The sequence below is a fragment of the Microtus pennsylvanicus genome, chromosome 13 (genome assembly GCF_037038515.1).
Source record: "Microtus pennsylvanicus isolate mMicPen1 chromosome 13, mMicPen1.hap1, whole genome shotgun sequence".
Lineage (NCBI taxonomy): Eukaryota > Metazoa > Chordata > Mammalia > Rodentia > Cricetidae > Microtus > Microtus pennsylvanicus.
In genome coordinates, this window is record NC_134591.1 from 76,779,089 (window position 1) to 76,801,161 (window position 22,073).

The window sequence follows — 22,073 nt, forward strand, 5'->3', positions numbered from 1 at the left end:
CAGGGCTTTGTGCATGCTAAGTAAGCAGTCTATCAACCACGACCCGGAACGCCCAAGTACTGAGACTGCAGGTGCGCACTGCCACACCTGACCACGTCATTGCTTCTGCTTAGGTCCAGCCTTCCATGCCATGGGCTTTACCTGGGTTCTGCTTACAAGGGGAAGCTCACTGCACCTTTCCCAGACTCTCTCCACCCTTCCCAGACTCCCATACAACTGATTATCTTGGGTAGTTCTACAAAAAGGGGCTTTCAGAGAATGCCCACTTCTTTTAGACAAACAACTGATCACACATTTAGCAGGAAACTCTTTCAAACAATAGTACCATATGTATTTCTCAGTTAGAAAGGAGCCTGTAGAGCACCATGGCCTTTTTTTTTTTTTTAAAGAGATTTATTACCAGGTTCAGTGGCAAACACCTTTAATACCAGCACTCAGGAGGCAGAAGTAGGCAGATTTCTGAGTTTGAGGCCAGCCTGGTCCACAGAGTGAGTTCCAGGTGAACCAAGATCACACTGTGAGACCCTGTCTCAAAAAACCAAATAAATAAATAATTAAACAAGCCAGGTGTGGTGGCGCACACCTTTAATCCCAGCACTGGGGGGTGGAAAGAAGAGGTAGGCAGATCTGAGTTCAGGGCCAGCCTGGTCTACAAAATGAATTAGTATAGATTTTGCTTTATTGATAGAGATTTACGGTCAATTTTGTTATATGTATAAATGTTTCTGATGTAACTTTTACTTGATAACTTTTGTTATATGTAATTTTGCTATGCTAAAGTTAAAGCCTTTTTTTTTGTTTAAACAGAAAAAGGGGAAGTGATGTGGGAGTGTCATATATCAATCTGTTGATTTCATTGGCTAAGCAATAAAGAAACTGCTAGGCCCATTGGATAGGCCCACCCTTAGGTGGGTGGAGTAAACAGAACAGAACGCTGGGAGGAAGAGGAAGTGAGGTCAGACTCCACAGCTCTCTTCTCCGGAGCAGACGCAGGAGAGACGCCATGCTACCTGCTCCAGGGAAGACGCACGCTATGAAGCTCCGACCCAGGATGGACTTAGGCTAGAATCTTCCCGGTAAGCGCACCTAGGGGCGCTACACAGATGATAAGAAATGGGCTAGTCCAGGTGCGAGAGTTAGCCTAGAAGAGGCTAGATAGAGATGGGTCAAGCAGTGTTTAAAAGAATACAGTTTCCGTGTAATTATTTCGGGGCATAAGCTAGCCGGGCAGAGCCGGCGGCTGGGGGATTTGGGGACGCAGCCTCGCCGCCGCTCATATTACTACAAAAATGAGTTCCAAGACATACAGGGTTACACAGAGAAACCATGTCCTGAAAAACCAAAAAATAAAAAATACAAAGAATTATCACTGTAAGAAGCAAAATTAGTATGCAATGGCTTTCCAAAGGGCACAGGAATAAACACAAGAGTCATTTGATGCACTGGTTGTACCTTTATTATTCTTACCTCGTTCACTAGCAGGTCTGTGATGCAAGGTTACCATACACAGTTAAATAATGTCTGCACTACACATCTAAGGCTATACAGCAGAAGAGTCAGGATTAGTACAAATACAAGAACTGTATTTACATTTTGTATACTCAAGCTCCAAACATCAGATATTTACAAAATAAAACATGAAAATGAAATCCAAAATTAATAATGTACATTGTTGCTTGTGCTCAACTCCTTCACTGGGGAGAGATCAGTTTGCAAAGTCTTGGTTCAAAAAGGCCACTTATGCTTCACGGGTTCTGTCACAGCATGGGGTGGTGATGAGAGACGTGGCTCTCAACAGACAAGTACTTTGGAGCCACAACGTCTAAGACAATGGTAACCATGAGGAGGCTGGTGAATTCCTTGGGAGAACTGATGCCAGAATACACAGCATGAAAAAAAAACAACCAAAGATGTGACAAGTGACGTGTAACATCCAGGACTTGGCATGAGACCAACCTCTGCCTGGACCTTCTGTCTGAGCAGCTATCTACTGGGAAGTTTTTGTCTCTCTTCGCAGTACTGGGGGACGGAATCAAAGGCATCACACAGAACTGCTAAGTGCTCTATCACTAAGCTACGCCCCTGGCCTCTGGCTGTAACCTCCGGTGTTTTTAACACCAGTTCTGTATCAACTTAATTTCTTTAAGTCATAAGGGGCTCTCTTAAGATTTTACAGAGCTCCAATACCCACTTCATAAATGGCCTTTTGAACAGTAACAGCAATAATCTCCCCGCCGATGGTCTTACCCAGTCTTGGTGGCTCACTGTCACGGTGGATGGCCGTAGTGCACAGCGCCAGAGTTCTATTCCAATGCGCTCAGCAGACCTTCTAAGAGCAGCAACAGAACTATGCTTTCCTTCTCACAGAGCGAGTTAAAGATTACACTTACAAAAGAAACCCAAGTGAAAAGTGAAGGACCCATGCCCACGAACACCCAGCCCCAGTACTGTTCAGGAGAACCAGAGCACGACACCCAGGAGGGAGTGCCGGAGTTCCACCAGGCACCACCCAGGGCAGAATCATCCCATCAGTCCAGTGTGCAATTCATTACAGCTGTATAAATATACAAATACCTTACAAAAGTAAATCTCCCTGTAAATTAGACAAGCAGCAGCGGGTAACAAAGTCTATGCTTTGAAATACATGAAAGAAGCCGTCTGTTTTAGACCCCAAAGCCCTCTCACAATCATCCTTCATCCTTCATCTAAACAAGATAAAAAAAAACAACTTGAAAACGAATAGATACATAGATTCCACACAGCTGAAGGGAAATAATGGCGTCCCGGTTGATGAGCCTTCAGCACTTGCCGCATCAGCTCTCTCATTTATGGATGGAGTTTGGAAGCAGCCTGGCCCGTGCTCTGCCTAACCTTGTACAGGGACTGCCTGGACCCGCACAGTCTGGGCCTGAGAGCTGGCTGACTCCCAGGGTGGTTCCCAGAAGCAGGCAAGGCCTGAGCACTGGTCAGGGGCAGCTAGGAGGCTGCATTTGCTCGGGAGAAGGAAGGAGGGAAAAGTCAGGAAGAGAGAGGGTAACTAGCACTCACTTTCTGTAATTTGTATGTTTTCATTCTAGATGTTTTGTTTAAAGGAATGCTTTGAAAATTAAAAAAAAAACCTTAAAAGGCAATCTCCTTAAAGACTAGTTGTCTTAACTTTCCTACTATTATGGCGGCCACAAAAATGCCACAAACATGTCCTGCCATAAAACCCTTCCTCTTTCAGAGCAGAGGTGACCGTGCCTGGAAAAGGAACTCAATCCCAAACTGCTCAGATTCCAATCTGAGCACGCACCCTACAGAAAGAGGGCGCCAACAGCAGCAGATAGAAACATGCCTGCCCAAGTTCCACCTCACTTTCCCTGGCTTCCCACTGAGGCCGCCTTATCTGGGCATTTATGAAGGGTCCGTTTGGCTCATTCTAACATTGATATTTGCAAAGCAAAGACTTTCTCACCCAGTTTTGTCTGAGTTTCAAGAGAACACAAGCATCGCATCGCACAGTTCCACTCCCTCAGGCTGCACACCTCTCTCAGAGACACGGGTCCCCCCCATCCACCCTCACAGCAGCAGCAACGTCAGTGACTCAGTTTAGAAGTGGCTTTTTGTCTTCATTTCCTTGAAGGAAAATTTAGTTCTGGTCCAGGACGCTGTCTCCAAGCACGGACAGAGCCTGCTGGATTTGAGTATACACCAGAGGGGCATGTTGAGTCCATTAGACAACAGGCTTCTGACTACATTAAACCTCAGACATGCGCTTAGAAGACAAGTAACATACAGTTAGTGACCTATGCTTTAAGGAGAGGAAGGAAGGGTTACAAACCCACCAGAGTATTTGCTGATCATTCTTTCAGATAAAACAGTCTTGATTTCTGCCCTTTCTTTCCATGGTGCACTTTTCCTTTCCTTTGCAAGGCAATGGTAATAACCGCAAGGGGCTGGGAGTCTTGCTCTTCAGGGAGAAGCCCCGCTGAGATGTCAGGAGCGGGTCTGCATGCCCACGAGCCTCCTTAATGGCTGCTCTGCAGTGCTGAGTGAGTTCCTGACCAGAAGGAAAATCTATTCCACCACTACCCTCACGTGGGGAACCCTCCCAGAGTGGAGGTGAGCAGACGCTTTCCTGGGTGCCTGAGCGGTGGTGAAACAGGCTGGCAGGACCACTCACTGGCCAAGCAACTGAAGGAAACAAGCCAGGGCTTTCTGTGCCCTACTAAGTCCCATAACACTCACTGGCAGGTAAAGGAAGAGCATTAGTTTCTGATGGTCTCTTGAATCCTGACCTGGTTTGTTAGAAGCCACGGGAACTAGTGGCAGGGAGTTCCTCTTCTTTCTAAGAAGGCATTTCCAAACCACCGGGGAACAGTGGCCAGTGGAGGGGAGGGGTGGAGGTGGTGGTGGTAGGGCCCCGCAGGTCAGGATCCAATGCAAACCACAGGACAGCTGGGGACACTCCTTCTTGTCCCTAAGTGTTGTCTTCTGATTTGTTTGGAATGGTGGTGGGGACTGGTCAATTCTGGCATTCAGAACCCAAAACTCACCATGTTCGTTAAGGAGACTAGCATTATTGGGAATGGCTGGAGTCAGAAGACGATTTCAAAGTTTACGCTGAAGCTGCAGTCCTTTGACCAAAGGGAGCTACAACAATCACAAGCTGCACTCAGCAATCTCATAGCAAAGTTGATCCAGTTTCTCCCACACGTCAAACACTCCACAGCGCCCCCTGCTGGGAGATGTGTGCATGACATCACATGATTCCAAACTGTCACCAGCATCAGGAATGCTGAGGACAGAGTTGGAAACCTAGACAAAAGCCTCCTTCCCAGTGAGGAGGAGAAAGGCTGCAGGACTCCACTGAGAGCCAGCGACTACAGCCTTCCTTTAAAGATCACCCCCACTGCCCACTGCCCGCTGGACTGCAACAGCCTGGCCTTAAAGGGCCAGCAGCAGCCGCTCTTCCAGGCCTATCACAAAGGCCCTTCTGTCTCTTCCAGTCTAAAAGTCCATGCTTTAGCCCTGATTTGGACAGAGAATATAAATCCCATTTCTGAGTTTCCCACAGTGCTTTCCTGAATGGAAATGCAGGATTAGTCACCAAAAAAAGAGACAGACGGAGGGAAAAGCAAGTTTTTTCTCACGGGCTGACATGCCAAATGTCTCCTCCCTTAGTCTCTAAGCCACCCAGGAAAAAGTAGTATTATCATAGACAGAAAGAGAGAGAGAGAGGGAGAGAGAAGTTACCCTGAAAACCAGAGTCACACAGAGACAGCAGACAGACAGTGATTATGAAGGGGATCTACCATTCAAACAGAAGCTGAAGTACACGGGAAAATAATCTGGAGATTTGCTGGATCCCCTCAGGGTTTGTGTGTGAGTGTGTATGTGTGTGTAGTGTTTTCCCCCTTTTGTTAGGCCACATGCTACAAGTCTTAGCACAAGAAAAAAGAAGAGTACAGAACCATGGAGATAGGGGCAGGAGAGCTGGAGAAGTGCTGGATGGAAGGGCAAAGGAGGAAAGCCACAGGTTACATACAAGAATAACCGTCAAGAATCACAAAGAGAATGAGAGGTAACACTTTCTTTATCTGTCGAAGTGAGCAAGGCTCAGCAGAACTGCTTAGTATTTTGGCTGGCTTGGGCATCTGCGAGAGAGTTTTGACCTGTGAGAAAGATGGGAGGCAGGGTTAGAAAAAGGCAGGGTTAGGTCTCCTCAAAGGTGACCCAGGGTCGCAGACCCAGTGTGCTATGCTCCTAAACATGGCTCTGGGAACTCTGTGAGGTAAGCCCCTCAGAAGCAGAGAGCTGAACTGTGGGAATCCATTAAAGCACTCACAGTCATCCCTTCACTCAGTGCCCTGCCAGCAGGGCCTCTTGACAACCGAAACCAAGAGGAGGCTCAGTGGTGAGCACAGCATCCTTATGGGAGGACACAAACGCCTTACAGAAAGGGTCTCATTCACACCTTGTGCCTTCATCACATTCTTGGCTTCCCTCCACTTTCAACCCAGTTAGGATGTCTTTCCCATTCATGTTGCTATCTCGGGGGCTAAAAGCCAAGGAGAGAAAGGAAATGGCTTCCTAGAGCTAGGCATGGTACTGCACACCTGGAATCCTAGCACTTGGGAGGAGGTGGAGAACTCAGAATCCAGCCTGGACTACACAGGAGGACTGTCTCAACAAGACAAAATCAGACAAGAGAACACCTTTACCTTATTGTGCCAGCCAGAAGTGGGTTAAAGGCATATAACCAGTCATTCATGTCTTTGTCATTGAGCGCTTGCAAAAGGACCCCACGGTGCTTTGTGCATACAGCAAAGGTATTAGGTGTCTGGAAAGAAACATTAAGTGAATGAGAAAGTCACTATAAGCACCTCGGATATAAAGTAGGGCCCATGCCACCGACCAGAGGGCCAGACTGTAAAGGGAAGGACAGACTGACCTTCACCATGGCCTGCTGGTCCTCACTGTACTCCACCTGTGCTGTAGACAGGTTAATGATGCCACGCTCCACGGGATCTTTGTCACTGTTATAGATGAAGACATAAGGGCGACGGACCACAACAAAATGTTTAACCCAGTTGCTGGAAAGAGGCTCCTTGAAGTGCAGGTATCCCTTCTTAGATACCACTGACCTAAAGGATAGAGCAAAAAGTCGGTTTGTCCAAAATAAGTGATAATAAGCTGAGAACCATCGACATATGCCTCCACTAGGGAAGCCCCCAGATGCAGCAAGACAGGCAAACGGTCCCTTTGGCCCAGAGTCCCATTGGTCAAAGCAACACAGAAAAGAGCAAATGCCACAACAGCGTCAAATGCCAGGCTCGGATGCCAGATACACACAACAGAGACAGTCAGTGTACTCCTGGCTGGAACACACTTGCCCAGACAACCCACTCCTGCTGCCTGTCACAGCACTCACCCTGCTCTGACTTCTTCAATGTCTGGAACAAGATTGAGAAATTCATTTTTTCCCGCTCGGGCCAAATAGGGCGTCTCCACAGTTGGGACGATCTGAAACTGTTCAAATTCTTGGCAGGGACTAGAGGCACGAGAGTTGGCTTCTGGGGTCCTTACAGAGAAGGGAAGGAATAAGAAGCGTCTCGGGAAGGTCAAAGCACCTGTGGACATCACCCTACCAGGACACAGTGCTTCTGCTTGACACCAGGGCAAACATCAGCTGCAGCGTTCAGCTAAGACAAGCTGGTGTCAGAAAGGTAATTCTTGATTACACTTTCTCATGAAAGGGCACTGGGGGCCACTGAGTCAGGACCTCCCGCTAGTCTATAAACTCTATTCCCTTGCGAGTTTCCTATCAGTCTCATGGCCAGACCCGAGGCAGAGGTTCCCAAGGTGTGCCCCTGACTGACAGCAGCAGCATTCTCTGGGACTGGTAGACTTCACGATCAGAAACTCAGGGAAACAGATGCTTGGCCACTGTGTCTTTAGTAAGTCCAAGTAGAGAAGCAAACAATGAGAAGCATCTAAGTCCCCAAGCCACAGGAGCAGAGGGCCATCTGGACATTCTTTATCCCTGTTCTGATTGTGTTAGGGACCTGAGGATACTGTATCTTTCTGATTCTAAAAGTCAATTTTACAAGCCTTATTATTCGTGTGTGTGTGTGTGTGTGTGTGTGTGTGTGTATGCATAGCTAATGATGCAGAGGTCAGAGGTCAACACTGGACATCTCCCTCTATCATTAGCCACTTAATTTTAAAAGTTTTAATCTTTTATAAAGAGTCTATTTTTTTCTTTGAGAGTTTTATACCTGGACACAATGTATTTTGCTAATCTCTACCTCTCTACTTCCCCCGACTCCCTGACTCACCAACACATGCCCCTTCCAGCTTCGTGTTCATAATCTACTGAGATCAGTTAGCGCTGCCTGTATTCACATAGGTGTGGGGTCATCTACTAGAGCAAGGATAACCTAGTAGTGGCCATGTCCCAAAGAAAAATGACTCTCTCCCAGAAGCCATCAGTTGCCAATAGCTCCTCGGCTAGGAAAGGGCCTTGTGAGCCGTGCCCTGACCCGTGGTAGGGCTGTGACTGTCTTCACCTTGCACAGATCTTAGACAGGCAGCCACAGCGGCTGTGAGTTCATAAGCTGCAATGGCTGTGTGACACTCAGGAGACAGCATTTCACAGTACTCCTTCCTGCCCCAGCACTGAAATTCCTGCTGCTCCCTCTTCTGGGATGTTCGTGAGCTTTGGAGATGGTATTTTTGAGACAGGGTCTCTCATTGAATCTGACCCTCACCAACTTTAGCTGGACTAATTGGCCAGCAAGCCCCAGGGTTCACCTGTCTCTGCCGCCTCGGCACTGGGGTTACAGGCACAAGGCACTGAAAATGCTTTTTACCTGGGTGCTGGGGGTCTGAACTCGGGCGCTCATGCTTGGACAGCAGGAATTTTATCATCTGAGCCGCCTCCCCAGTCCTCCACGTTTCATCATTTCCTCTTGAACTGGGAAGAAGCTTTCATTTGGTTGGTGTGTTTAATTAGCTTTTCCTTTCTTAGTGACAAATATAACAATTTTATAGTTAGTAACACTCTAAATTGATTGACTGACTCATTGATTGTTTGGTTTTTCAAGACAGGGTTTCTCTGTGTAGCCCTGGTCATCTGGTAACTTGATCTGTAGACCAGGCTGGCCTTGAACTCAGAGATTGGCCTGCCTCTGCCTCCTGAGTACAGGGATTAAAGGCACGTACCACTGCCGGGCCCTTTATTAAGGCATAACACGAAAAGAGCTCACACACATCTGGGTGGTCTGTAGCATCTTACTGAGAACCACAGAAAAGCTGGCATTTTCTCTGCCCGTCTGTGAAATCGGGGACTTACTTCTGGTCCATTGAGCTGCTCCTTGAGTCCGCCAGAGAGGGGCATGTGGAGGAGGGTGTGAGGGTGGAGCTGCTGAAACTGGCCACAGACGGGTCCCGTCCAATTGGAGAGACGTCAGACAGCTAGAAACATGAACATTACCTCTGAGACTGAGCAGCAAAATAATGGAGCTCACCAACTTTAGCTGGACTAACTGGCCAGCAAGCCCCAGGACCTACCTGTCTCTGCCTCCCCAGCACTGGGATTCTCGGCATGTTCCACTGGAAATGCCTCTCACTGGGGTGCTAGGGATCTGAACTCACATGCTCACGCTTCTATGGCAAGAGCGTTAGCTCTGACTCTTCTGTCGAGAGCAGCAGAGATTCTCCAAGACAACCAGTGCCTCATTTTATTAAGCTGATCCAAAGGTCATAAAAGAAGACAAACCTCAGCTGTGTGTAGAGGCACATACTCGGGGAGCAGAGGCAGGTGGATCTCTCTGAGTTCAAGGTCAACCTAGTGTAGAGTGATTTCCAGGACTGCCAGAGCTACACAGAGAAACCCTGTCTCAAAAATCCCAAAACAAAACCAAACAACTAAACAAAAAAGAAGCCACACCTCTATTTTCTGCATCAACAATTCTCCTTCTAAAGAGCCTCATGCACATACACATCAAGCACCTACAGCAAGCATGCCTTACTCTAAGCACATGGCACAAGTCCTGCTCTCACGGAGCATACATTATTTGATGAAGAAAATAGACACAAGCTTTCTCTGTTTAGTTCTGATTATCCTAGAACTCTGCAGACCAGGCTGGCCTCAAGTTCCAGAGTAGCCAGAGTTACATAGTGAAACTATGTCTCAAAAAAATTCACAATAAATAAGTACATAAAATAAAAATTAAAAGTGGCTGATAGTGGGGCTAGAGAGATGCCTGAGTAGTTAAGAGCACTGGTTGCTCTTACAGAGGACTTGGGTTCAATTTCTAGGACCCACATAGTGGCTCACATCTATCTGTGACTCCAGTTCTAGGGGATACAACACCTTTTTCTGACCGTAACAGACACGAGGCACAAATGCAGTGCATAGACCTACATGCATACAAAATGCCCATACATATAAAATTAAAAGAATAAAAATGAAAAACAAGAGTTTCAGAGAGCTGCTAGCTTGCTGGGGGTGCTGAAGAAGGCCCATTCCCAAGAAGGCAATGCTGGAACAAAAACCAGAAGACATGACGGATCCAAACATGGGAGTGTCTAGAAGAAGGTATATGAAGTATACAAAGACCCAGGCAGGCAGTAGTTGGGAAGGCTGAAGGAAAAGCCAGAGAGTCAAGCTGATTAAGACCGTGAAGGACACACAAGTACGCTCATGAATCATCATCATCCTTTGCTGAAGGCATTGAGCCTGATAGAGCCAGGAGCCTTACAATCCTTTTTTTTTTAATTTATTTATTTTATGTGCGTTGGTGTTTTGCCTGCATGTACGTCTGTGTGAGGGTGTCAGATCTCGGGGTTACAGATAGTTGTGAGCCACCATATGGGTGTTGGGAATTGAACCCAAGTCCTCTGGAAGAGCAGCCAGTGCTCTTAAGCGCTGAGCCATCTCTCCAGCCCTGCCTTACAACTTTTGTGTCATACAAAAGCATACCACTTCCTACAGCAGATGCTCTCCTAAGGGAAGCAGGAAAGAAACAAAATACTTCCTGTTTGACAGTGGTCCTAAGCATTGTAGAGGGAGACTGCCATCTTCAAAAGGCAGTGTTTTGACTACAAATCAGAAGATATACCAGAGAATAATGCTATGTCCCTCCAAACAAAATCTATGCCCACCGCAGGGCCTGAAAACACAGAAGCTGTGATAGGAAATCTGGAGCTGGCAAGGAAACAGTCATCACCACAGTGGTGAAAACAGCTGCCTTTGTGTGCTCACCTTACAGTCGCTGATGCTGCCATGAACCTGGTTGAGTTCCCGGTTGAAAGTGTGGGTGAGAAGCTGCAGGCACTAAAAAAGAAAGAAAGACAGATGAACTGGTTAAGGTTGAACATCAAACTCCAATGGCTAAAGGAACCACTGTGTACAAGGAAAGCTGGCATGTCCAACACCTATGCCAGAGCTCAGATGTTGCCTTAGAGTAACTAGGAAAATCCTGAGAAAAGCCAGCATATATCTAGGTAAAGCCATAAAGAACACATGGATTTAAAGAACCATTCTTTTTTCCAAGACAGGGTTTCTCTGTGTAACCACTAGCTGCCCTGGAACTCACTCCGTAGATCAGTTTGGCCTTGAACTCACAGAAATTCATCTGCCTCTGCCTCTGCCTCTGAGTGCTGGGATTAAATGGGTGTACCACCACCACATTCTTCATACAACCAAAACAAATGACTACAAACATCATAATTTCGAAGTGCTCAGGAGTTGAGCACAGTGGCCCTTGCAGAGGCAGGTGGATCTCTGTAAGTTCAAGGTCAGACTGGTTTACATATCAAGTTCTGGGCCAGCTAGGACTATGTAACAGAGAGACCCTACCTCAAAAAAAGGCACTGCTGTATTCAGAAGCACTATAGGCATGGCACTATACACCTCTAATTTTAGCACTCAGCAGACAGAGCCAGGAGGGTTGCTGCAAGTTCAAGGCTAGCCTGATCTACGCAACAAGTTCCAGCTCAGTCAAGGCAATACAGGAAGATTCTGTTTCAGAAAACCCAAAAGAATGGACATCCCTTTAATTCTCATTCAATAAAAGACATGGACATGAGTTGGCAATCTAGCTTAGTGGTAGTGTTTGCCTAGCGTATATGAGGATCTAAGTTCAATGCCCCACACTGGAAAAACAAAACCCCCGTCAGTTTCCATTTCCTCTGTTACCATCTACTGAGCAGCTACACACCCATGGGTCATCCTCATCTACCTTTGCCCTCTCCCATCCACCCAGAACCCCTTCTTCCCGCTCCTAAAAAGGCATCATCGCTCTTCCTGGATCACGGTCACAAGCTCTCTTCCACAGTCTCACAAAGCAATCCTTTTCATTTCACTAAAGAAAACTATTGTTGGGCTGGAGAGATGGCTCAGTGGTTAAGAGCGTTGCCTGCTCTTCCAAAGGTCCTGAGTTCAATTCCCAGCAACCACATGGTGGCTCACAACAATCTGAAATGAGATCTGGTGCCCTCTTCTGGCCTTCAGGCATACAGGCAGAAAGAATATTGTATACATAATAAGTAAATAAATATTTAAAAAAAAAGAAAACTATTGTTGTTGTTGTTTAATTTAATGTATTTTTTTATACTTAAGGTCAAACTCAGTGCCTTGCACATGCTAGGAAAATGTGCTACCACTGATTTATATACCATTATTTCTATAAATAATTATTAAATCTTGTTTAAAACGACATAGAAACAAATGCCATTTAAAATATTTACATCACTCCCAGGACCCACTGGACAGTCTTGGATGACCCACACAGAACCCACTCCATTCCAGCCCCCCCTCCCCACCTCATGAATTCCCTAAGCTACTAGCTGCCTCCTACCACGCACTTCCAAGGTCAGTTCAGGAAGCCTCATCTATGGGGCACACCCCGTGATAAGCTTGTTATCCAGGTTTAAGCTTAAGGGCAAGAATTGATCCCTATTATTTTTACATTCAGTGTCAGTGTCTTTAAAGAACACAGAGACTATCTCAGTCGTCCCCTCCACCCCTGTGGTAGGGACTCTGAGCAAGAAAGAAGGGATGTTCCACCTTTGTAGCCAGCTCTTTCTCTCGGTCCACCAGGCTTTCGATGTCTGCTGAGTCATAGCCACTGCTCTCGCTAGGTGTGATGGCGCTTTCAAAGGTGGTGGTGGAGATCTGAGAAGACATACTGGTGGAGGTACTGAGGGTTCCACTGCTGAGGCTGGGGGACAATGAGTCACTCAGAGACTTGGGTATGCTGTCACCAAGTCTATCCCGAAGCAGCAAGAAGTGGCGTGTTTTCTCCACCTGAGAATATGAACATCATTATCTAAGATCATTAAGTGTTTAATGCGCAAATCACTATGCTTGCATCTCACAGACCAACAAGCCGAGAGCCGTGGAGAGAAGGCAGGAGTGGACTGGGTGTTTGCTATCCTGCCTGAGTCCTCGATACCTCGTGCAACAGCTCCAGCTTCTCCAGTTCCCACTGGTGCTCCAGGATGAGGCTGTCTCCACGAGGTCGCCAGCCTGCTAGGTTCTCTTCTCCCCGCACATATGCCACAGAGGTGTCCAAGACTTTTCTCCTCCGCCTCTGCATGCCTAATATAAGAGGAAACGTATCTTTTGTTTTTTATTCCTCCAGAGAAAAATCTGATTCCAATTTAGGTCAAAACAAATTCCTAACTCTTACACATTTTTACATAGCAAACTAAATTTGGCCTTAAAATCTGTGAGATTTTATTGACAGCATTGATGCCTGGAACGGTGGCACTGCCTTTCACTCTGGCACTGCAGAGACAGAAGCAGGGAATCTCTGTGAGTTCAAGGCCAGAACCTCTACACACCGAGTTCCATGACAGTCAAAACTATATAGTGAGACCCTGGGGCAAAAAAGAGAAAGAAAGCCAGGTGGTGGTGGTGCACTGCTTTAATCTCAGTTCTTGGGAGGTAGAGGCAGGCGGATCTCTGAGTTTGAGGCTAGCCTGTTCTAATACAAAGGGAGTTTTCCAGGACAGGCAGGACTACACAGAGAAACACTGCCTCAAAAAAATGAGAGAGAGAGAGAGAGAGAGAGAGAGAGAGAGAGAGAGAGAGAGAGAGAGAGAGAGAGAATATATATCCATGGCATTCTCCCAAAGCTATTCTCGAAACTTGTTTCCATGTGAGATGCTGGGCTCAGACCTAGAGCCCTGCACATACTAAACTACTATTACTATTACTGACCTATGTCTCAGCCCTGACTGTAAACCCGATGGACTCTCAGTAAGGCTGATGTTGTTACAAGTTCAATAATGCAAGGCTGACAAACAATCTTCGTTAAGGCAGTACAGTAAGCAGCTGTGAGGTTTTCTGAGCAGCCATGCAAGGTGGCTCAGAACCCATGCCCCTGGCACGTGAAGGTAGGAGGACTGATGGAAGTTGCTAGCCTGAATAAAACCTGGTCTCAGGAAAAGCTTTCTAAGTCAAAGTTATCTAATTCTCAACAGCTTTATATTTCACAGTCTAGCAGATCATAAATCTTGTGTTTATGTACCCTACCCCCTGGTTTTTTGTTTTATTTTGTTTTTTGCTTTTTCGAGACAGGGTTTCTCTGTGGTTTTGGAGCCTGTCCTGGAACTAGCTCTCGTAGACCAGGCTGGCCTCGAACTCACAGAGATCTGCCTGCCTCTGCCTCCCAAGTGCTGGGATTAAAGGCGTGCGCCACCACCGCCCGGCTTTACCCCCTGGTTTGTAAAATACAGTTTCTAAGAGACGTGAGTAAGAAAGACTCTTGAAGCACATGGTATGATGAGCACTTACCTGGACTACCAGTATCTGCCATTTTGCATAGGCTCAGTTCATAAATTCCAGTAACTCGGTTGCTATTTGAAAATAAAGTAGAACAATGGCTGAGTTTCTTGTAGCATAAAAGTGGGGAAAACCTAGATTTGTTTACTTAAGAAAGAGTGGGTCTTCTGAAGGGGCTACAATTCCACATACACACTTCTTTTTTCATTTTTTTTTTTTTTTGGTTTTTTCGAGACAGGGTTTCTCTGTGGCTTTGGAGCCTGTCCTGGCACTAGCTCTTGTAGACCAGGCTGGTCTTGAACTCACAGAGATCCGCCTGCCTCTGCCTCCCGAGTGCTGGGATTAAAGGCGTGCGCCACCACCACCCGGCTTCTTTTTTCATTTTTATTTTGTGTGTGCGTGTGTGTTGAAGGACAGCTTGGGGAGTCAGTTCCCTGATGTCATCACGTGGGTTCTGAGGCTCAGACTCGTCTTTCTGCCCTGGCTAAGACACCGCTCACTTTCTTGGTAACTGTGGTTTACTTGTCTTCTCCTAAGAGGAGCTTATTTTCATTTTATTTTGGCCACTGTTATTTCAACAGGATGAAAAGAATAGGATAAACTAGAAAATTTACAACGTAACTGAGAAAACAGAAAACTTCTTGACATAAGAGAAGACAGGAAACCGTCTGACTGGAATGAAACGATCAACAATTCTGAACACTGTGAACAGAAAGGGCCTCTCAGCCTTTCACTGTATTATAGTAATTCTTATTTTCTTTGTTAAGCTGGGTGGTGACAGTCATGTGTCCATGCCATATCTTGTCAAATGTATTGGTATGCCTTAAATATGTACAATAACGCTTACAAAGACAAAACTATCATTATCAATTTGTTTAAAAATATGATTACTAGTGACAATTAGCCCTTGGAAACCTGTCCTGGAAGTATCTGCCATACAGCATTCTCCGTGCCTCACCAACACTGCACTGCATGCCAGCAGGTGAGCACTGCATCTCAGCTGTCAGTTACCCAGGTGGTCTGTAGACGGCAACGGCAGATGGGTACCCAAGGGCTGTTGTTTCTTTCTGTTGAACTGGGCGAAGACCTGGAATTTGTTTAAAAAACTTACGAGTCTGGTGACTTTGAATAGCCACTACCAAAGAGGCTTCGCAGAGAACGTGGCGGTGAGATCTTGGCATCTCGGGAATAGAAGACCATGCACACATCCTTGGTGATGACGGCTGGCTGAATGCAATGATCCAACTGCAAACAGACAAGATAAGGTGCCGAATGAACGCAGGCAGAGCACCTGGGATGCGAGGCTAGACCGTAAGCTGGTGTGGAGACAGGCAGGCTTCTGCTTCACCAATGATTTCAAAAGCCGCTCAACGGATAGTGATGGTGGATTCATAATGAACACATTCATTTTCCTTTGAGGGAAAATGCTATCATTACACGCTATTTAAAAATGTAGAAAGCTTATCTAAGGACATGGGCAGTAGGTGGCAGCACAAGGATTAGAACTCAGATCAGGCATGGTGGTACACGCCTGTAATCCCAGTACCCGGGAAGGGGAAACAGGAGTACCAAGTCACCCTCGGCTACATAGTAAGTTTGAGGTAAGCCTTGGATACATGAGACTCTGTCTCAAAAAATAAAATTAACAACAGAAGAACTCAGCCTTGTTCCCAGACACAGAACTATTAGTTTCTATTCTGACCAGGAAAGCCTGGTATGAAACTGTCTTAACCGGTGACTGGGTTCCTGAAGCTTAAGTAATCAGAAAGTTGTTATCTTCTGACTAAATAGAGCCCTGGAACAGAATCTAAAACAATCAGAACAGTTAGCAAAGTACAATCAAATAAAAAACTTTAAGGATACAGAGAGAAAAGAATTAAAAATAAGTTGAATTTTTGCTGACTGTTCCATGTCACTGCCCACTTCTTAGGGCCTGCTCAAATTCTGGGTCCCTTACCTCCAGATAAGCGGATAAAGTCATGTAGATCTTTTCTCCATAAGGTGTCACTCGGTTCAGAAGGAGGGAGTTATGTAGGGAGCTGTCCCATACAGCCTCAAAACGGTAGAAGGTCCTGGGTCAGAAAGACAATGTGTCAACCAAAAGGGGCTGATGTTAGGACAGCCAAGGGACTGCCAGTGTCAGGGATCCTAGAGTCCTATGCCAACCACTGCTCTGTCAATCACACTCTAACAGAGGGAGAGGCAGGTGCCCAGCCATCATTTAGGGACACTTATGAGCTCCCATCCCTGACTTTTGATAACCTTTCCTCCTATAACCACGACAGCAGTGACACCACCGCCAGGGACGGTGGCACAAGGCTGCAGTCCCCACACTCAGGCAGAGCCGGGACTGCTGAAGCCCCAGACTACCTTGGCCTAATACCGAGTCCCAGGCTGGCCAGGGCACAGCACAAAACTTGTTCTCAAACAAGAGCAGCCCCGTCAACAACATAAACTGTGAGAGCACTCAAAAGAAGGAAGACTCTGACGGAGTCTGCAAGAAGAAAAGTGACGGATGAGAAGGAAGGAGGCAGCCACTGTGAGGCAGTCCGCGCAGCAGAGAGCCAACCTCCCCGCACAGTCGGCTGACACGTAGAAACTCTATCTGGGAGGGCTAGAGGGAGGAGTGGGCAGAATTTAACTATGGAGAACGTTATTTCACTGAGTGACCACAGACCAATCCATCAACAGGAGAGAATTTCACAACACTGGAGGTGGTTAATTATCATTCAGTCCTTCCAAACACGTCTGAAAATCAACCTTCTATTTAAGAAATCATCAGAGCAGGGCGGTGGTGGCGCACGCCTTTAATCCCAGCACTTGGGAGGCAGAGGCAGGCGGATCTCTGTGAGTGAGTTCAAGGCCAGCCTGGACTACACGAGCTAGTTCCGGGACAGGAACCAAAGGCTACAGAGAAACCCTGTCTCGAAAATCCAAAAAAAAAAAAAAAAAAAAAAAAAAAAGAAATCATCAGAAGCTGAACTACTTAGTATTCATCCACAAAACGAGTTTAAGTTCTTCAAAGATTAATGTTTCCTGTTGGCAAAACGACAGACAAGGTGACACTGGTCGGCTACAGATGAATTGAAGCTCTGTACCATTTTCCTCCTTAGAACTGTAACACCTCGTGCAGGAGATGCCTGGTCACCCCACAGCCTCACAACACAGCTCCTCTAGCTCACACAGGAGTAAGCTCACCCTGTTCCCTGCAGCCCCATTCTTCCCCGCCCTTCTGACCAGTTCTTGCACACTACTTCTGCTTTTCTAGGTTTCCAGTGGAGGTCAGCAGCTGCCATCTGTCTGAGCGCACCCATGCATCTCCTCCTGCCTCACCTCATCAGGCCAGGGCCCAGGTTCCAGTGCCCTGTGTAGCTGTTCTTAGCTCTTTTCTGGAATGGGATGTTTCTCAGTGTCGAGTTCCGGAGGGAATAATATGAGTCATGAAAATTTTCCGTATAGACTCAGAAGGCAACAAAAATGCCAAACAGGGGAAGCCTTTTTCATGACTTACAGATTGACCAGAAAACCTTCATGCACCCCAAATCCCGTTTAACGTAAAATCGTTATTAAATTTGGTTTAAGGACAACTCTAGCTGGGTGGTAGTGGCACACGCCTTTAATCCCAGCCCTTAGGAGGAAGGCAAGTGGATCTCTGAGTTCAAGGCCAGCCTGGTCTACAGAGTGAGTTCTAGGACAGGCTCTAAAGCTACACAGAGAAACCCTGTCTTGGAAAAAAAAAAGGGGGAAGGAAGGAAGGAAGGAAGGAAGGAAGGAAGGAAGGAAGGAAGGAAGGAAGGAAGGAAGGAAGGAAGGAAGGAAGACTCTAATAATGGAAGATGGCATTCTGCCCTTTTATTCTGTCCCTACCTGCCACAGTGTCTGGGATGGGACTACCTGTCAGCTTGCCAGGGCTGGGGACATACATACTGAAGGAAATAAAGGTCCCTTGGAGTAGAGGGTGCAATGACAGAGATTTCTATCACTGTTCCCTGTCCTTAGAGCTATATTCATTCAATCCCAAATCCTCACTGAGCTCCACCTGGACCACTCCTGGGACTTCCCGGCTGAGACCATGTTTGCAGCTGTGGAAGAAAAGTCTTTTCACACTTCATTTTCAAGCTAAGACTGAAACAAAAATTATTCTAGTGCAGACCTGGCTAAGACAAAGGGGAACTCTTTCTTCCTTTCCTTTTTTTTTTCTTTTTCGAGACAGAGTTTCTCTGTAGCTTTGGAGCCTGTCCTGGCACTCACTCTGTAGACCAGGATGGCCTCTGCCTTCCAAGTGCTGGGACTAAAGGTATGCGCCACCACTGCCCGGCTAAATTTTTTTCTACACCCCCAAAAGAAAAACATATTAAGACATACAGATAAAAGAAATGTTTTAAAATACATGAGGCCACATGGAATGGCACACGCTTTTAACCCTGATACTCAGGAAACAGAGGTAGGAGGATCTTTGTGAGTTTAAGGCCAACCTGGTCTATACAGTGAAACTCTGTCTTGGAAAAAAAAACATAAAATAATAAACAGTTTAAAGAAACTAACGAGCTAACATTTCTTCTCACAGACTCAACACCCAAATAGCACAGAACCAAACAAAGATGAGCGGGACCTGCAAAGCTACAGAGCAATGAACCTTTCACACTTTTGAGAGAGTGGGGGTGGGGAGACAGGAGGAGGGCATGTCAGAGAATAAAGCCTGAAATTTCATATGAAAGGTGAGCTATTCTATTTCAGGATGTAGAAGAAGCATTTAAAATTTAGTATATGGAATGAGAAACTAGTTTAGAGCATTAAGTCATTGGAGAAGCTACATATGCAGCTGTGTACACGGTGAAGAACTACACAGAGAAACCCTGTCTTGGAAAAAAAAAGGGGAAGGAAGGAAGGAAGGAAGTTCTGAGGCTGCAAACTAAGGTCTTGCTCTGTTCTAGGTACAGCTTAGGCTTACACAGAAGTAAACCACTGAGTCAAAACAGCAACCAAAGCAACATGAGACAGAAAGCATTGGGTAAACTAGGACCTCTATGTGCAAAAAAGCAACAGAAAAGCAACAGAAAGTACCTAGGAATATCCTTATCAAGAAAGAGCCTGCAAAAATAGAAAAAGGCCTTCGTTAGTCCAGTGGCCAAAAGACAGAAGGAGAGAGAGACGGAGAGAGAGAGACAGAGACAGAGAGACAGAGAAAGAAATAGACAGAAACACAGAAAAAAATATTTTTAAAAAAGGCAAATTATGCTAACAAGCAAACTGAACTCCAGTGGGCAAACAACAACAAACAACAGAGACCTCTGGGACACAATCTAGCAGGGAACTTACAGTACCATGGACTCTTCTGAGACTTCATTAAGAAAAAGCATGGACGTACGAAGAGATATGGAGATCAGATCTATTACCCCCGCCCGCCCTTCGCCACGGGGACCTTGTACTGGTAAGAAACTGCTGTTGAGCTAAGAGAAAACCAAGGTAATTGGTCAACACAAGTATAGGTGTGGGAAGAAAGGGAACTGGGATCTGGCCAATTATTCTCTAAGACACAAATATACTACCAATCTGCAATCTATGCATTCAATTTAAACACTAGTCCTTAGATATGAGAACATGAGTCCCCTTAGTCAAACGCACTTAGCAACTCACCACACTAATCTGAGCTTGCAACGCTTAAAACTGTGTCAACTTGACAGGGCCTAGAAATCGTCCTCGGAGACAGCTCTGTAGGCATGTGCGTGAGGGCTTGTCTGGTTAGTTACCTGAGGCGGGACAAACCTCCCTAAAGGAGAGCTGTGCCATCCCACGGTAGGGGTTCTAGACTGAATCCAACGAAGACAGTGAGCTGAGCACCACTGAGTACCAGAGTGCTCCTCATTCTGCTTCCTGCCTGCAGTGCATTGTGACCAGCTGTCTCAGGCTCCTGCTGCCTCACTGTGGGGACCATGTTCCTGAACTGCCACAAACCTTTCCCTCGTGAGGCTGCTTTGCCAGGTGTGCTGTCATAGCAACACAAGTGATTAATACAGCCCTCTGCTGTCATAGCAACACAAGTAATTAATACAGGCCTCTGCCGTCATAGCAACACAAGTGACTAATACAGGCCTCTGCTGTCAAAGCAACACAAGTAGTTAATACAGACCTCTGCCGTCATAGCAACACAAGTAACTAATACAGGTCTCTGCCGTCATAGCAACACAAGTGACTAATACAGGCCTCTGCCGTCATAGCAACACAAGTAACTAATACAGGTCTCTGCTGTCATAGCAACACAAGTAACTAATGCAAGCCTCTGCCGTCATAGCAACACAAGTAACTAATACAGGCCTCTGCCGTCATAGCAACACAAGTAACTAATACAGGCCTCTGCCGTCATAGCAACACAAGTAACTAATACAGGTCTCTGCTGTCATAGCAACACAAGTGACTAATAACAGGCTTCCACCTCCCTAAAGCATAAAAATGTGAACATTCCAAACTAGAGAGGTGCTGGGCGGGGGGTGGCACATGCATTTAATCCCAGCACTTGGGAGGCAGATGCAGGCGGATCTCTGTGAGTTCGAGACCAGCCTGGTCTACAAGAGCAAGTTCCAGGACAGGCTCCAAAACCACAGAGAAACCCTGTCTTGAAAAACAAAAAAAAAACAAAAACAAAAAAAAAAAAAAAACCAAACAAACTAGAGAGGTGTCTCGTATGTCTCAGGTACTGGAACTGGAGTTACAGACAGTTCTGAGCTGCTATGTGGGTCTGGGAACCCAACCTGAGTCCTCTTGAAGAGTAGCCAGTGCTCTTAACTGCTGAGAAATTTCTCCAGCCTTCTTAATCCTTTGTATGCCAGCTGTGTTTATTGTTATAATAATTTCAATTTAATTAAACATTAGGCATGTCAATCAAATATGAAGGCTAAAAGAACTTTCTGCGGAGACCAATTGAAATGTTTTTTTCCTAAGTGAAAATTCTGAATTATTTAATTTAGTGCTAAATTTAGGTGAGTTTTTTTTTTTCTTTTAATCTGAGACAGGCTTTCACTATGTGGTCCACATGATTTCGGAATTTAAATCCTCTAAAGCTCTTCCTCTCAGCTGCCAGTTCTTGCTCCACCAACTTAATTAGAAAATTACACAATACATTATGAGTGTGGTTTTTACAAAAAAGAATGAGAATTCCAACAACTGACCCCACAACTCAAAAAAAAAAAAAGACTTCGACCTATTGCAGGGTTTGATAAATGAATGTGTATACACAAAGCTTCAGCCCTGAAAACATAATATTTTTGTTTATATTTTAATTAATTAGTTAATTAGAGACAAGGTCTCTCTATGCAGTCCTGGCTGTTCTGGAACTTGCTGTGTAGACCAGGCTGGCCTTGAACTCATGGAGATTTTCCAGTCTCTGACTCCCAGGACTGGGATTAAAGGTCCTAGGAGTTGTTAGGGAATCTAATGTGAGCCCCTCAATCCACACAGGGCTGACACCTCCGTGTCAAAAGGTACCCTACCTGCTGGAGTTGTGGGAAGACTTCAGGGACTTGGCTGAGATGATGTTTAGGGAAAGGATAGCATCAACGGCAGCTTCATCTACCTCGGGTTTATTCCTAATCCGACCTTAGAGAAGGAAACCAGAAGATGAGCACATCACAGACAAGACATAACTTTGTTAATCAAAATGTCTGGTGGCACAGGCCTATAATCCTAGCTACGCAGCAATAGCAGAAGGATCACAAGTTCAAGGCCGGCCTGGGCAATTTAGCGACATCCTGTCTTTAAGAAAATATATATATAAAGAAAAGATATAAGGAGATAG

General features: G+C 45.9%; 1 protein-coding gene across 15 annotated transcripts in view; it reads right to left on the bottom strand.

Moving 5' to 3' along the window:
• Window positions 1-1,892: 1,892 nt before the first annotated feature.
• Window positions 1,893-22,073, bottom strand: part of Kif1b (kinesin family member 1B) — a 134,587-nt gene continuing 114,406 nt past the window's right edge. For 7 of the 15 annotated variants that reach the window (XM_075946210.1, XM_075946221.1, XM_075946217.1 and 4 more), the window contains 13 exons: window positions 21,769-21,874; window positions 19,346-19,372; window positions 16,239-16,353; window positions 15,393-15,526; window positions 14,294-14,355; window positions 12,948-13,093; window positions 12,560-12,799; window positions 10,754-10,825; window positions 8,840-8,961; window positions 6,917-7,066; window positions 6,437-6,629; window positions 6,207-6,325; window positions 1,893-5,657 (listed from right to left, as the gene is read on the bottom strand). In XM_075946210.1, coding sequence (XP_075802325.1) covers window positions 5,615-5,657; window positions 6,207-6,325; window positions 6,437-6,629; window positions 6,917-7,066; window positions 8,840-8,961; window positions 10,754-10,825; window positions 12,560-12,799; window positions 12,948-13,093; window positions 14,294-14,355; window positions 15,393-15,526; window positions 16,239-16,353; window positions 19,346-19,372; window positions 21,769-21,874 — 1,529 coding nt within the window. In that variant the 3' untranslated portion in view covers window positions 1,893-5,614. Of the gene's footprint in view, window positions 5,658-6,202; window positions 6,326-6,436; window positions 6,630-6,916; window positions 7,067-8,839; window positions 8,962-10,753; window positions 10,826-12,559; window positions 12,800-12,947; window positions 13,094-14,293; window positions 14,356-15,392; window positions 15,527-16,238; window positions 16,354-19,345; window positions 19,373-21,768; window positions 21,875-22,073 lie in introns of those variants that run through there. The other 8 variants (XM_075946223.1, XM_075946218.1, XM_075946222.1 and 5 more) reach the window with 2 other exon arrangements.